The sequence below is a fragment of the Felis catus genome, chromosome A3 (genome assembly GCF_018350175.1).
Source record: "Felis catus isolate Fca126 chromosome A3, F.catus_Fca126_mat1.0, whole genome shotgun sequence".
NCBI lineage: Eukaryota > Metazoa > Chordata > Mammalia > Carnivora > Felidae > Felis > Felis catus.
In genome coordinates this window covers 31,841,807-31,858,489 of record NC_058370.1, presented here as the reverse complement: position 1 = coordinate 31,858,489, position 16,683 = coordinate 31,841,807, and the positions used below count along the sequence as shown (strand labels likewise).

The 16,683-nt window shown below is 39.3% G+C and overlaps 1 protein-coding gene across 2 annotated transcripts in view; it reads left to right on the top strand.

Annotated features, from left to right (window-relative positions):
- Positions 1–738: 738 nt before the first annotated feature.
- GPCPD1 (glycerophosphocholine phosphodiesterase 1) overlaps positions 739–16,683 on the top strand; it is a 50,285-nt gene continuing 34,340 nt past the window's right edge. The window contains exons 1-4 of one of the 2 annotated variants that reach the window (XM_045053849.1): positions 739–938; positions 5,875–5,951; positions 8,455–8,551; positions 12,810–12,894. In XM_045053849.1, the coding sequence (XP_044909784.1) occupies positions 5,903–5,951; positions 8,455–8,551; positions 12,810–12,894 (231 nt within the window). In that variant the 5' untranslated portion in view covers positions 739–938; positions 5,875–5,902. The remainder of the gene's footprint in view (positions 939–5,874; positions 5,952–8,454; positions 8,552–12,809; positions 12,895–16,683) is intronic. The other variant, XM_023251441.2, reaches the window with a different exon arrangement.

Sequence of the window (16,683 nt, the reverse complement as noted above, 5' to 3'; positions counted from 1 at the left end):
GTTAGGTAAGTGGCAAATGCTGATTAATATTTCTGGGACCATCAAAGGAGAGAAAAAAACTTCACTTTTTTTTTTTTTCTTGTAGGGTCGATTTTTCAGAAAACAAAAAAGTACTACGTTTGTTGAGAGGGTCTTTCTTGCTTTAGGAAAAGTTCCTTTAAACTTTAATTTGCCTACAAATAACCTGGGGATCTCGTTAAACGCAAATTAGATGAGGGCTGAAAAGGTCCTGAGAATGCGAATTTGACAGCTCCCAGGTGACGCTGCTGGCTCTGTAATATAAACGCTCAAACATCTTAGGTCACCTAATTCTCGTTTTCAACTTTAAAGATTTGGTCCAAATGTGCTTGCTGTTTTGTAACGAAAGAAAGTTTCCAGAAAACCTTAGGCCTGCTAATTTCCATCACTTTTGAATGGCAAAAAATGCAACTCAGAACTGCGGTTCCGGCCTCCACATTCGGTCGTCCTAAGGGAGGCTTCGGGAACCGACTAAGGAACGCGTCTAAGTCCCGAGCCCGGGTGTCTGCGCGGCATCCCGCCTCGGCTCGAGGTCTGCGGAAAACGCTCACGGCGGGAACTCCGGGGATGCCCGGCCGCCCCCGGCCGCCGATTCCCTTTCCAGGAACGCGCGAGCCCGCCCCCCGCGCGCGGCCGCCGATTGGCCAGGACGGCGCCGGCGTGACGTCACTCCCCGCCCCGCCCCGCCGCCCCTCCGGCCCCGCCCCGCGGGGTGGCCTGGCGGTTTGGTCTGGAGCAGCTGAAACCGGTTTGAGCGGATCCGCTTCCTGCCGCTCGGCGCCGCCGCGGGCTGCCTGGGGGAGCGCTGGCGAGGCGCTGACGGCGGGCGCCGGGCATCTCGGCCCGCGGCCCTCGCTCTCGGGCGCAGCGGTAGCGGCGGCGGCGGCGAGGGCGACGGCGCGGACCCGCGGACCTGGCAGGTGAGGCGGGCCGCCAGAGGCCTGGCCCGGCGCTCGGTACGGGGGCCGCGGCGGCAGCTCACGTGGCGGTGGAGCTGTCAGGGCGGCCCGGCCGGGGACGTGGCGGGGCGAGGGGTGGGCAGGGTGCCCCGGCCCCGGCGGGCGCTGCCCACCCCCCTCCCGGGGGGGGTGTGTGTGTGTGCAAACAGCGGCCTGGACCTTGGCGCCCGCACGTCGGTGGGCAGTCTCTGTTTATTCGACTTGTATTGTTTGCTGCCACGATTCCGCTGGCCTGCCTGGTGCTTAGTTCCCCTCTGAAAAATGTGTGAAGTCTCTTCCATGCAGCACAAGGCATGGAGCGTAAGACCACCACGAGGAGACGAACTTAAGGAACGAAGAAACACAAATTGGCGCTGAAGTCGTTTGCGTACCCCTAACCCGCAGCGTGTCCCTCGCCGACCACCTCTCGATCCGTCCATAAGTAATTCCCGGTGTTTTGGCGGCTGCTTGTTTTCTGAAATTGCCCAACCGCATAGTGGAAGGCATGCTTGTGTAATTCAGCTGTAGTCCAAAAAAAACCCCAAAGTGCCTTCCTGTCCTGGGAAGAGGTTCCAGGAATAGACATCTGTGCTGTCCATGCAGTTTTGGGAGAGCTGCACCTTGTCGCCAAAGCTGTACTTTTCCCAGAGCTGTTGGGATTGCCTTGATGACTAATGCGCCAAAGCCCCCCTCCTACCCCACTGCCCGCTTATAAAGGGAATCATGCATGCGTTCAGTCATGAATCGTAGAGAATTGTTTCATTTTGAGGCCGCCGTGCCGTCTGATGCGGCGATAACGTAGAACACGATCCAACCAAGCAGGATGTTTCGACCTGATGATGTTTTCTTCATACTGTGCTGTGGGGCTCCCTGTGTGTCCCCAGCAGCTCCCCCCTCCGCTGCCCCTGCATGTGTCTCCATCTTGCTACATTTCTGACAGTTGTGACTTAGCTAAGAAGTGAATACAAGCTATCGGTCCTCTGTCAACTCCTGATGTTCTGGAGACGAGGAGTAAGTCAGGATGAAGCAAACAGGTCAACCTGCACATGGCCTCATCTGTTCTGGACCTAAGGACTAGGGAGAACCAGTATTCTGGACAAAGTAAGATTTAGGAAAAAGTTGTGTTCAGAAAAATAGTGACCACGAAAGAAGTCTTACAGCGGCAGAGTGGGTAAAATTTGATACTTACAGAATGTAGGTTGATGAATCAAATCCTTTTGTATGTAACTTCGCCAGGAAAAGTATGTGGGTTATACGTGAAATAATACCAAGACCAAGTGAGATGGAAAACATTTGGAAGAGTTTTACTGCATTGTTTACAAAGTTGAACAAGGAATTAACCTGAGTGAAATCTCCAGAAACGCTTTCTTTTATAAAAGTCCATTCATGTCTGCATACGTTTGATTAAAATATTGGCTGAACTGTACTGGGGTCAGAATAGTGGGGGATCCTACGACAGGGTGAACAGAAATGAACTCTGAAAAACCTAGGCATTTCATATAGTCCTTATGGCCAGTTATGAGGACCAGAGCTGCTGGCATCTAAGAAAGAGCAAGACTTGGAAATGGCTTTTTTTTCTTTCTGAAGGAAAACAGAGATGTTCTTTTTGGCCAGGAAAACACACTTTAGCTAAAAATATCTATGACCTCAATTTAGCTCTAAACTAAATGTCCCTGTACCTTTGGTTTGCTTAACTATCCCTTTTGTTCCCCAAGCTGGTAAACCAGTAAGATCATGTGTTGGGATAGTTTATTTGACAAAAAGAATAGAGTAGAATTTATTTGGGCAGATAGTGTAAACTCTGAAATATTTCTTGAATGTAAATTGCAATGTCATATTTTACTAATTGTGTCTTTAAAAAACTGTTAAAATAGTGTTAAATGCTACTCAAAATCTCAGATAAGAATACTGTTTTATATTTGTCTTCAAAAAGCGCAAAATGGAAGTTATATATAAAACAAATTGAGTTGGTTAAATAACATTTACAGTCAGCTCATACACATAAAAAGGACTAGGATTTTTCATCTTGTTTTGTGTATGTCTGGAAGAGCTCCCCCCTCCAAGTTGGGGTGGTTTTTTGTTTTGGTTTGGTTTGGTTTAGGGTTTTTTGGCTTGTATGGAAGAAGAGTTAGTGAGTGTGTAAATTTTGCGTTCCATGACAGGACAGTATTTTACTTTGTCACTGTTTTGGTGGTAACTGGGTGTCAAAATTGTACATGCCAGTCCTGCACCAGAATTTTGGCCTCTGTCCACGATCAAGTAAACTGGTGTAGGAGCAGCTCCCCAGGCTTTTATTTGGTATGATATTAAATTGTGGGAGGAAGGGAGTGGAAATTAAACCAGACTATAGGACTTTTGGCAATCCAAGCGGAAAATGATGCTTTGTTGATGTCCAGGGAGGTTTTTTTGGGTGGTATTTTTGTGGTTGTGTATATAGGTTTGTACAGTACCTTTACTGCAGCTGTTTACAGACAAGTTACTATGGCCACTCTTACAAGCAGCCTTAAGATTGAAAGTCAGTTTTAATAATCAGTTGAATTCTTTTATTAAATTTATTGTGTAAGTTCCCCATTTAATGCAGTAGAAATTTAGAGGTAATTTTGTACTCATTGTTGATTTTAATATATAGGAATAATTATATTTGATTTCCCTAAAATTGGCTGAAGTAGATATTTAAAAGCGATCAAAAATAGTTAAGTACCACCTATGTAATTATGTAGACAAGATGATGTAGTCTTCGTTGAAAATTGTGACAGTAAACACTGGGTGAAAGTAACAATTCTAGGTAGAGATTGAGGTTGGTTATTCAGCAGTTTTGCTGGATGATGGGGCTTTTTGCTGTGTCTTTAAATTAATTCAGTTACGTAAAAGCCAAGCTCTTTTGCTAGCCTTGAGGTTTCTTTATATTACATGAATAATTAAATGTAAGAAGGCAGTGTTTCAGTCAACTATTTAATTATTAGAAAAGGATTATTCCTACTCTTAAGAGTTATACTCAGATTGATATGTCATGTTAAAGGAGAGCTAATAAGATGTTTGGATTGGTTGACGAGGGGGTAACAATGTAGAGCTATTTTTAGATTTAGAACATTCTTTGCTAGAACTGGATGTATATGCTTTAAATAGATCTTGTTTATTCTTAGACACAGAAAGTGGATTAAGGCATCTTAGAAATTATTTTGATCAAGGACAGGTTTTTCTCCAGTGCACGGTCTTGGGTTTTCTAGCTGAAATAGTAGAGTTATCAAATAGGGAATTCTGTATATAGGTGATATGACACTGACGGGTGGTCTTGCTTAATATACTTAACATTTGCGTCTTATAATTGATGAAAGTGGGATGATAAATAATACGTAGCTAACATTGAGCCTGGATTCTTGACCTTCATAGCAGCCCCCAATAGATCAGCTTTCTCAAACTCAGCTATATTAATATTTGGAGCTGGGTAATGATTTGTGGAGAGCTCTTCCGTGCACTGCATGTGTTTAACAGCACTATTGGCCTCTACTGACTAGATGCCAGCAGTATTGCCCCTAGTGAGAACTGCTGCTATAGATCCACCTTGACTTTGAAGTGTAGTTACTGGAGTAGCAGTGTTCATTAAATGCCCATCACATAGTTGTGCATGCGGTGAGGGGAGGGGGGGTACAGAAAAATGAATAGCTGTGAAAATTACCTTATGATTTTTTAAATAATGTATAAATGCAAATAACATTTATGCTGGTAAATTAATGAAATGAGTAGAGTAGAGTAGAGCAGAGTAGAGCCATTGAAATTCTTTTAGGAACACATTGGTTCACAATGGTGAAATTCAGAGGGAGTTGGAGAAATTATGTGGAATATGATCTACCTTTGTGTAGAGTATGGGTTTTTTCTCTATATAAATTGTGTAACCCATTTTAGAATTGATATTGTATATATTTTTAAAAATCTATTTGTCATCTTCCCTCAGGTACTTAAATTAGGGGATAGTAAACAGACTGGTTTGGGTGGGGAAAACAACCAAGTAATGAAAAATCAACTAAAGAGAAAATGTGGATAGGACATCAAAGGCTTAGGGGTTTAGATTTCTATAAGTAATCAAGCTAATTTCAAGCCAGGGACATGAGGAAGAATATTCTAACTGACATAAATATATTATTGGGAAGACATTTAGAAGCCAAAACACAGGTTATAACGGATACTTAGGAGTTTGAATGAAGTTCAGATTGTAGACAGATAGGCATGGATGTAAGAATCAAAAGGATTTGGTAATAGATTGCAGAGTCGAGACTCTAAATTCCAGTCTATAGAACATGACAGTCCTATGGTTAATACAAAGAAAATCTGAAAAGAATGATTTATGGGGGAGGGTTGTGTTTCTTTTTAAGTTATTAGTTACATTACTTAGAAGCAGAATCTCTGTCTTGTAGCAGAACATAACTAGTTTGTTTCAGTGAATGGTACTTAAGTTCTTCAGTTGTTTCCTTGTTATTAAAGTTGAAGCGTTACTGAAGTAGAAATCTTTTCTTGAGCCAAGTTTTTTTCTATCTGTAGTTTTTTTGTTTTTGTTTTGCTTTTTTTTTCTTCTTCATAACATGAGCCTGGTCTGGAAAGATAGGCTGAGTTCAGACCAGCTGCTTATCAGAAGAGAAAGTTTGTAACAAGAGAATCTTGAATCCTTAAAAAAAATGTTTGGACACACCTGTTTTGCAGTCTTTCTGGCCCATACACACAGACTAGGTTTTAACATTAGGCCCTAAAAATTGCTTAGGTGCTTCTTAAAAAGTCTTTATATGTAAGTTTTCTGAAACCTTTTGCTCACAATTGAGATGTATTTTGGGTTTTTTTGTTTGTTTTTAATTTGTTTCTTGGAGGTAGCTATCTAGAGCTAAGATTTTTATATACTGTAAATGACGTTTTCTCTTATTCTTTCTAGCACAACATTCTAAAATAAATCCATCAGAATGACACCTTCTCAGGTCACCTTTGAAATAAGAGGAACTCTTTTACCAGGTATTGTAAAGTTTTATTTTAAAACAAAATTTTAAGTTAAATGAGCATTTTTCTTATCTGGAATGTCTTAAGTATAGAGTTTGTTAATACAATGGGCCTAATTTTTAGATGAAGATACCTTTAGGGCTTGCCTGATGTCAGAAATGTGCTTGGAGTATAGTAAACTCATGAAAAAAACCCATACTTCCCCAAATAGTAAATATCTTAGTCTCATGTTTTCCAAGAAAACTGTGAATGTATTTTTTTTTCCATAGACAGTTGGACTATGATTTTTAAGTACTATGAAAATGAGGGAAGTTTTGCTAGTGCAAGAAGTTGGTGAAATAAAATTAGTTGGCTAAGATAACTTTGTTCCTTTTTTTTTTTTGGCTACTTGTATTTCTTGCTGTCTATTAAAGCAGTGTGAAATAATTTTAGTGTAAGCTAGCAAATCAAAACAGTATCATGCCTGGGATATGGATCTCCTTATTTGATATACTCTGGCTAAACTGACCATTTCTCAAATCTGTTACATTCCTTCCCTCTTTTGGGGGCTTTTTCAGATTATTACCTCTGTCTGTATCTTTGACCTCCCTTCTCCCCTTTAACTCTCCTTAGTCTAACCCCACATTTAGCTAGGTTAGGATCCCTGTGAAATTCAGAATTTTAGTACCTTTAAGATTTTATTTGAGGAGCGCCTGGGTGGCTCAGTTGGTTAAGCGTCCGATTTCGGTTCAGGTCATGATCTCACGATTCATGAGTTCGAGCCCCGCATCGGGCTCTGTGCTGGCAGCTCAGAGCCTGGAGCCTGCTTCAGATTCTGTGTCTCCTTCTCTCTCTGCCCCTCCCCCACTTGTGCTCTGTCTCTGTCTCTCAAAAATAAATAAATGTAAAAAAAAAGATTTTATTTGAGATTGATAGATTGTAACCACTGTGAAAATTTGACCTTGTGTTCATGCTGAGTGCCTGCACTTAACACAGTACCTGGCTCAGAGCTGGTGTAAAATATGTGTTCAAAGAATGAATGAGTGGTTCACTTGTGTATATCCAGCATCTTTGGTATAGCAGCCATCAGAGCAGTTGGCAGAATGTGTGTTTGTCCAAGTTCAAAGTCTTAGCCAAGAAGATCTGGTAAAGCTCCATCTCTGGGCAGGATTCTGCAGATTGAAGATTGCTAGTCAGCTGATAGGTTGGCTCCTTTGGGTCAAGAGCTCACCTCTAGTCCAGTTTGGAGCCTTCTCTATGGGTAGAAGACTGCAGAAGTGTATTGTACTCTCTCAGGGAATTGTTCACAGGCAGCTTAAACTAGGAGGAGGAGCTTGGCTCTACCAGGCAAATGGACCAAGCACAGAATTAGCCACAGAAGGGTCAGCTTGATTAGGGTCTCAATCTTAATGACTAGAGAAAAGATCGTGGCAGATGTGAATGTAGATGAATCTGTAGGTGCAAAAGAGAATATTTGTATTTAGCAACAGTGTTTATCTTTTCTTTTTGTATCAGGGAGGGTAGTGATAACCTAAGTTTACTGCAAAACAAAATCTGGTTACCCTAAAGGATTGGTAAGTATTTTGATGTGAAATCTCTATATGTAACCCCTCTGTGCTTGACAAACATGTATTTAGAACCCCGAAAACTCCTGAAGGACTATCGCACTTGAAACTTTAGTTAAGTTTTAGACAGTCCAAGCTTACAGAGTACTCATGCAGGTGGCTGAACCCAACTATAGTTCTCGTTTTACTAGAGTAGTGCCTAGAAGTTATTCAGAATGTGGAGGAGTTTGTCTTGAACTTTGTTCACTTGGGCTCAGTTCATCTTTTTCTTTTATGAATTTTAATTGTAGTAATTCAGAATGTATTGATACATAAGTCAAAGACTTCTTCATACTTCTATCCAAGAAGTTGTAGACTTTTACCGAATATACAAAATTCAGCAAATGTAGGCAATAGCTGTATTTTGGTTTGTCTCTTGATGATAAGTGTTCAGGTAAAGCAGTAGTCATTATTTTAGTAAGGAAAATTAGATTTGTCACACTCTGAGTCTGTTTTGAGTAGTTTTTGTTATTGTTGTTACACCGCTGCTTTCCCATTGATCATTTTCTTGACGTTTAGTGTGTTAATAGCCACTGTTTGTTCCTGGAAAATACTGGTTACTATTTCTCTAGAATACTTAACATGCATTTAGTGTTTGCCTTTTTAAATTGGAAGCTGCCTTGAAGGTAGGAACTGATCACTCAGACTGATCACTCTGTCTTCTTGGTGCTTGTTATTGGCTCAGTTAAGGAGTTGAACAAACGAAGGATAGTTCATCCCTACACATCCCTCCTTTTCTTAGGCTTTGGTTCTGTAGAGGTAGGTCAAGTTAAGAACGCAGGGTCCAACACATGTCTCTGGTAAGGTTCCTCCATCTGCTAAAGGGGACTCTGTATCCAGGTGATCTAGTGCAACGGACTGTTCTTTTCTTCTTTAAACTGAAATTTGAAACTTTCTTACTTATCCCACTGTAACAGGTTGTTCTGTTTCTTTAGGAGAAGTTTTTGCCATATGTGGAAGCTGTGATGCTTTGGGAAACTGGAGTCCTCAAAATGCTGTGGCTCTTCTTCCAGAAAATGAGACAGGTGAAAGGTAAGCAGGAAGACAACAGTTGACAGAGTACTTGTGACATTCACATTATAAACTTAGGGGGTTTATAAGATACCTTCGTATAGTTTCCTCTTCTAGTTTTAATTTTTTTTTTTTAAACATTTTAATTTTTTTTCCAACGTTTATTTATTTTTGGGACAGAGAGAGACAGAGCATGAAGAGGGGAGGGGCAGAGAGAGATGGAGACACAGAATTGGAAACAGGCTCCAGGCTCTGAGCCATCAGCCCAGAGCGTGACGCGGGGCTCGAACTCACGGACCGCAAGATCGTGACCTGGCTGAAGTCGGACGCTTAACCGACTGCGCCACCCAGGCGCCCCTCTAGTTTTAATTTTTATCAGTTCTCACATGTGCCAAAGAGTGAGGTAGTTGTACAAGGTTGGTGGTAAACAAACAAGTTTCTCTGTTTCTCAATTTCTACCTCTCAACCATTTTCAGCTTTTGGCTGGTTCTTTTGGTAGTGACTACCATTTTTCTAAATAACTGGCTTATATTGCTATTTCTTTCTTTCTTTTTTTTTTTTTTTTTAACTTTTTTTAGGTATTATCTTTTGGCTCTCAGTACATATTCTTTTTTTTTGTATTTTTATTTTATTTTTTAATGTTTATTTTTGAGAGAGAGAGCAAGAGTGAGCACGAGCAGGGGAGGGGCAGAGAGAGTGAGTGAGAGAATCCCAAGCAGGTGCTGAGCTATAAGCACAGAGCCCGACATGAGATCATGATCTGAACCGAAGTCAGATGCTTAATTGTCTGAGCCACCTAGGTGCCCCTCTCAGTACATGTTCTTGATAAAAGATCTTATTTTTGCTTTAGCCTATAAAATAATTTTCTGTAGCAGAGAGTGGAACAAGTATGTTAGCTAATGTACTGAAATGAATTCACAACCAATATTAAATACAACACTAAACTTAGCATGGGTGTATTGGTGCATTGCCCTAGGGAAAGGAGGGTCTGGGTACTGGTTTCAGTTCTGTAGTTAACTGTGATCTTGGGCAGATCTGATTTCTCTAGGCCTAGGTCACATCATCTACACAGTAAAGAATCATGAATGTCGATAAAGGTGGGACTTGTTCAGTTGGGGATATTTGGAAGTGTTATGGGTTGTCGAGATGTTATGTGTGGGAGGTAAGGAGATATGAAATCTTAAATAGTATACAAACACATACAATGGCCTAAGGGAGAAGCACCAGATTGTGTGATTATTAGGCTCAAATTCTGTTTTCCTGTCGAGCAGTGCTACTGAAAATGTGGCCTGTAGGCCAGTGCTAGAGAAAAAACTTTATTGTCAGTGCATTATGGGAGAAATACAGAAATTAAGAGCAAGCAATGTTTATAGCAATTTGACATTGCTGGGACATTCGTGCATGTCACTGTGGATTCATCTCTGTTGTACTGGATACATAGACCAGAAGTATTGGTTGCAGGACAGGCAAGCAAACAAAAATTGGTCCTTTGCAGCAAATAGTTTGAGGAGCACCAATGGCGAAGCAAAGGAAAATAACAATACAGTATCATAATGTAAGCTAAGAAAAAGAAAAAACATCTATAAAACACTCTTCCCTATTTGTCATTAGTGTAATACATTTTTCAGCCAATTCTCAGCTTTTTTTTTTTTTAATGTTTATTTTTGAGAGAGAAATAGTGCAAGTTGGGGAGGGGCAGAGAGGAAGACAGAGACTCGAAAGCAAGTGAAGTTTTATTGGTAAATACTGGGATCACAGAGGAATGAGATGTTCGTTCCTGTTTAGTGGCTGGTTTTTCCTCCAGTTTCAGATCAGCCATTCTGATCTGAAGTAAAACCTCATGTCTTTCTGAACTTGTTCCTAAAACACAACTCTGCTCTGGATGCTTGAGCTGCCCTGTCACCTGTCTTAAGTCCCTTTCCGCCAACCTGGCCAAAATTATGTGAACAGATAACACTTAACTACATAACTTCAAGGGACCAGCCACTTTTGCCTTACTGAAGTACACTGAAATGTAATTGATTCATATATGTAGATAAACAGTGTTTCACATGAAGGAAAGAAGATGATGATATAAGATGATAGAAAAGACATTTGCCTTGGACACCATTCTTGTATTTTAGAAAAGTGTTTGGTGTGCTCTGCATTTTTGTTTGTTTTTTTTTTTTTTTTAAGTAAGCTTCAGCCTAGCGTGGAGCCTAATGCAGGGCTTGAACTCATGACCCTGAGATTAAGAGTTGGCCGCTGAACCCACTGAGCCACCCAGGTACCCCCTCAGTGTGGTCTGCATCTAAGCCCTCTGTACCTCTTTTTTTTAGAATCTCTTAAGCCTCTCCATACCTACAGGCTATTACGATTTTTTTTTTTCAACTTAAAGATAATTTGAAGGTTGTAGTATTGTTTTCTAATAATGCAGAAAATGTGGGTCACTTGTGGTTTTATTTGCTCTTGTAGATCTTATAGTATTTGGGGGCAGGATATGAGGGGGCTATTCAAAATCAGGCAGGTATACTAGACCTCATTGTCCCTGTGTCCTCCCTTTTCTTGAATTTCATCAGATTATGTTCATTTTTGATGTCACTGAACAGTTCTGGTTCATTTTTAACTTTGCAACCTTTATTTAAGGGAAATGGAGTAAAAAAATTCATTGCTTTGTTCTCCCCATCTCTTTTCATTCAGTGGTTCTTAACCAGGGGTGCACATTAGACCCACTTGTGAGGGCTTTAAAAAATACACGTCTAGATCCTACCCCTGGGCAATGAGGAATAAATAATGCTTGAGAGAGGGGCCCAGCACATTTTTCAAAGCTTCCCACTAATTTTATTGTACACATGGGGCTAGTTTCACATAGTCTGGCTATGAATGAAATAGTATTAGAGATTTGCTATTTTTTTTGGAGCAGAGGTGAGAGAGAATTTCACCTCAGAGTTGGTAGAGTCTGCCTGGGGTGCTGTGTTGAAAAGATTCTGAGGCTTACCAGGGAAAAGTAGTGGGGCACGTATGCCAAGCATTTGCTATTCTTGTTTTATAGCAGTGCTTCTCAACCAACCTTACGTGTTCAGATACTCTGTGAAGTTTGATCAGACGCCACATGACCAGGCTCCACCCAGACCTATGAAATCAGTCTCCTAGGGTGGAGCCAAGGCATATGTATTTTATTACTACCAGATGAATCTAATTGTTGGCCATGGGTGACAGCTGGTTGTGGAGATTTTGTTAGGAACCAGGAGTGAGTCAGAGTGAGGATAATGCCCTAAAGCCTGTCTTGGCAGAGCCAGGTGGGGAGCCGTGCTAGCCATCTGGTGTCATGGAAGAACGTTTGGAGCTGCTGTTTATTCACCGAACTATTCATGCTGAATTAAGGTTTGGGTAACGGCCTGTGACGGTGGCTCTCAAACTTAAGTGTTCATCATCAGAGTCACCTGGAGGCTTGTTAAATTACAGATTGTTGGACCCTCCTCCAGAGTTTCTAATTCAGTAGCTCTAGGTGTGGCCTGAAAATTTGGATTTCTAACAAGCTCCAAGGTGATATTGATGGCCCTTGGATCACACTTTGGATACCACTGGTCTATGACTGGAAGGTAAAAGTCAGTTATCATCATGAATTGTAGTGATTCTTTCACTGTTGAGTCAAAACTTTAGAACAGCAATAGACTATGTTAGCGTAGCATTGTTCGGAGGAAGACGTTGAGTTGAGACAAGTAAGATACAGATACTGATTGCTTGACTAGGGGAATGAATAGCCAGAGGCTGGGCGGGACAGTCAGAAAAAGGGACAGTTGGGAACATGAGTATAGCTTGCCTGCCTCAGCCCTAAAGCCTCTTAGGCCTGTAACATCTCTGAATAGGTGGCAAGTCAGAGAAGATTCTGACTCTGGCTTCCACCTTTGGGCTACTTTTTCTGTTTGGAACACTCTGGCTCTTTTATGGCTGATTCCTTCTCATCACATAGGACTCCTGTCAGACAATTCTTCCTCATTGGGGCTTCTCCTCCAAAACCTCCTGTCATGTCAGAAAGGCCAAGCAGCCTTACTGTGTGTGTTTGGTTATTTGTCTACCTTTGCCAGAAAGCAGTCTGCTTGAAGATAGGGCTCTTTCTGCCTTACTCATCACTGTGTTCCCAGTACCTGGTGCAGGGTAGGCCTGGAGTAAAATTTTGTGTGGGAATAAATAAATGCTGTTGGTCACAGACCTTGCTTGAGGGATTTTATGAATTGTGAAGTTTCTGTGCACTTTAGCTTCATCTTAATGCTGCTGCTCTAATTCTTTTTTGTCACAGCATGTTATGGAAAGCAACCATTGTACTCACTAGAGGAGTGTCAGTTCAGTACCGCTACTTCAGAGGGTGCTTTTTAGAACCAAAGGTATGTTTTCTTTATCTAGTTTCCAGTTTCGTTAACAAACTTACTTCTTTCAAAAGCAACTAATTTAAGTTTGGAAACATTCAAAGTAATATGAGTTTGGATCAAATAAGGAAAACAGAACTCTAGCTTAATAATATTTTAGTACTAAAAATCAAGGAAGTAGCCACTTCAGAGGCAGACGATGTCTGCAGTGGAGTTTTAAAAGACTAATAGTAAGTATCTTCTGCAGTGTTCTTGTTATGAAATTGGTTTTAATGATAAGTGAATGTTGTCAGTAGCTGTACATTTTCTGTTACTTTTGTAAACCTGTTAGTAACCAGTTACAAGGGTTTTCTTTTTGTTTCATTTTTTTAATCCTTATGTGGTATGAATACATTTGGAGGAATATATAGCCAGCTTTGAGTAATTCTTTAAAAAAATTATTTCATAACAGCCATCTCTCAGTGGCTGCGTTGTTTTAACTCCTATCAAAACTGAAGTCATTCCTCTTTAGATTTTTTTCAACAATGGTGTTGATAGATTAGGATCTTTTCTGAAGGCTTTTGGAATATCTGTTAAACCTAATCTGCTTGCTCACAATGATTTATTATTTGGGGATTGTTTTCATATTTGGAAAAGAAAAAAAAATTGATTCTTCCCTCTTATTTTAAAGATGCTTATTTCCTGAAAGGATTCTTTTCCTTCAGATTTTTATCTTTGAGCACACTTGGGCTGCATGTGAACAGGGGTTTAGGCAGGAGTCTAGGAAGCAAAACATGGAATAACCTTTTTAAAAGTTTTATTTCCCTTTGGGATCATTTAATACTTGTTACATGTGAAAAAATGCAAGCAGCCACTGTTAGCTCATTCTCTTAGCCACCATTACAGAAAAGAAAACTGACAAAGCCACTTCAGCTGTCTTTTGCACCTATTACGTTTCTTACTCCAAGAATATATTGTAAATACTCAGTAATTAAAACTACATTATGGTTGATCATTGTGTTGGCTTATCTTGACAATAGTCTCATTTTAATGACTTAAGAAAAGAGCGTTTATTTGGCATAGGGGTTATGCATTGTGGCAAAGTTTTTTGGTATAAATTGAACAGTTGTGCAGGGACAGTAGGTCATAACGCTCGTATCATCGAAGGTTTATTTGAGGATCCTGGTATGTGAAATTTGTAATATGTGAAATCAACTAAATTTTACTTACAGGGGTATTTGGACAAGAAAAATCATGAGTCTTTTGGGTGTAGTTTTCTAAAGTAAGACTATTGTCAACACGGATCAAATTAAGCCAACCTACAGTATTTTTCCTCTTCATTAAAAATGTAACCAAAAGCAGCAAATCAGTCCAAATTGCCTTTCTGAAAAAATTGGCAAGAAGTCTGCTTACAGTAAAAAACAAGTTTTTCCCCTTGTAATACTTGCAAAAGTTCACAGTATGTGTTGGTGAGTGTGTTTCTTTAAGTAGGTGCTCTGTATCGTGTACACATGTACCGTGTGATGCAGGGGCTGCCATGGTAAGTATGTTTTTCATGGACTAGAGTAAATAGCTACATAAAATCCCATGCATATAGCTACAGGGTTTTTTTCTCCACATGCCAGCTTAAAGTGACACTTCCTTTCTTTTAAAAGTTGGTGGCGCTTTTTAAGTGAAACATTTTAAATAGAAATAATTATGCAACTTTGTCTCCATTGTGCATTGTCAAATGATAAAACTAATGTGCAAAGAGCCTTACACTGTAAAATGATACAAGCTATTGGGATATATATTTTATGAATATAAAGGATGATAGGAAAGCAAAGTAATTATGAAACATTGAAAATCTGAAATGAGTAATGAGATTAATTTTGCTGAGTCACAAGTTTTAGAAGGTAGTCTACCCAAGCATTTGTAGAGCCTAAGCTAGAAATCTTGTGATCTTGTCACTTGACCTTCATATTTCAGTTTCCTTATTTATAAAATGAAAGGCTTGAACCATAGATTTCCTAGGTCCCTTCCATTGCTAAAATTTTATTGCAAATAAATAAAATTTTACCATTCATGCTTTTTCGTCCATTTTTGCTCTTTGTAGCATATCCCTTTTAGATTAGAGGTTAAGAGTCTTGAAATCCCTTTTCTGTCAATTTTTCATGGCTAGCTATTCTCTTTTACTTTGTAGAATTCTAATAACATGTTAATAATGTTGAATTTTAAAATAATGTCATAAGTGACAAATCAAAATATTATCTTAAACGTATAAAGGTGGTAGATATTCCTGGAATGAAAACACGGGTGTGAGTCTGCAGATGGTCCATTAATTTCACATCTTCACCTAAGATGATTTTTCAGTGAACATGTAACATTTTTTTATCCATGTCTGTCCCTCTATATTTGTGGCTGGAATTAGGAATGTAACCTTATACTGAAATGTTACCCAATTTTTTATTATATTGTCTTAGAGATTTTTCCTTCATTTCAGTGGAAATAGCTATTTTCCAGCAACTCATCTGCTTCTGATTTTTATAGGTGTTAATGTTTACTCATAATTAGGTCGTTACAATCTCTTACTTTGTTCTTAATCTCCCTTGATTTTTGTTTAAATCCTGTAACAAAAGAATCATCTGTGATAGGCACCCGATTATTTATTTTTGCAGTAGCCCAGATTCTTGTTTTGTATAGTAGTTTTCTTAATAAAATTTTCTTGGATGTGAAATACCTTCACCTGTTAACCTCAAATTTGAACCATCTCAGAAATGTCTGTCTGCCTCGCTTTCTTCACTTCATGCTTACTTACCTAGGTGACCATTTTCCTATTAGTCTTATTAAAAATAATTATTAAATAGCTATAGGTCTGGCCTCTGCCATCATAGATAAAAATTGCTCAGAACCCCTTTTTATATGCATCTTTTTTTTTTTTATTTTTCAAAATGTGGAAAAACAATAGTCAATAAAGTTTTAGAAGTTTACATTTGCATTTTTCATATTTGAAAGCAGCGATATTGCATGACTAGTTGATAATTTTGCTACATGGTTTGTTCAGAACAAAACAGACCAAAAACCTCAGTCTGCATGTTGTTTCTCTCCATGCTTTTGATATTGCTGACTGGTGTCACTCACTGTTTAAGAAAGCAGTCATTATACTTTTTTCTTTCTTTTCAGAAGTAGATTATTGGTATTTTTGTTAATATGTATGTTTGGAAACATTTCAGCAACTATCTGATTTAATATATGCTAAATTGTGAAACAACTATCAGTAATGGAATACTGTCTTGGACTGATGATGTTATTTTTTTCTTCAAAGATCCACGTACACTTGACTCCAAAGTACTTAAAATTGTGGCAGCCTTTTACAGAATGGAACTGTTCTTTTTTTTTTTTTTCCAGATCTTGAAGAATGAGTTTATTACAGTTAGCATATTAAAAAAGATTGCATGTTTTGGGGTCATTACTGAGATTTTTAATTTCCCAGTGCTTAGGTCTTAAATTTCTTAAGAATTTCAGTAAGCTAAAATTTAAGATTACCTTCTAAAGTTTAATAAAGTAGCCACAACAGTGTTGAAAGTTCAGTGTATTTTGGAACTTGGTGGATTTTTTTCTATATTGTAACATTTTATTGTACCAACCAACATGGATTTGTAGTGTGAACACTTGTATACACAATAAGTCACCTGTTGAATCAGCTCTTTGGACTGCTGTCCTCAAATGGCCCATTCTGTCAAGCCTAGGTTATTTTATGCTGGGAGTAGTGGTTTGCTACTAAAGCAGATGAGGGTGGAGTTATTAACATATTATTAAAATATGTTCTTTATCATATATATTTTATCC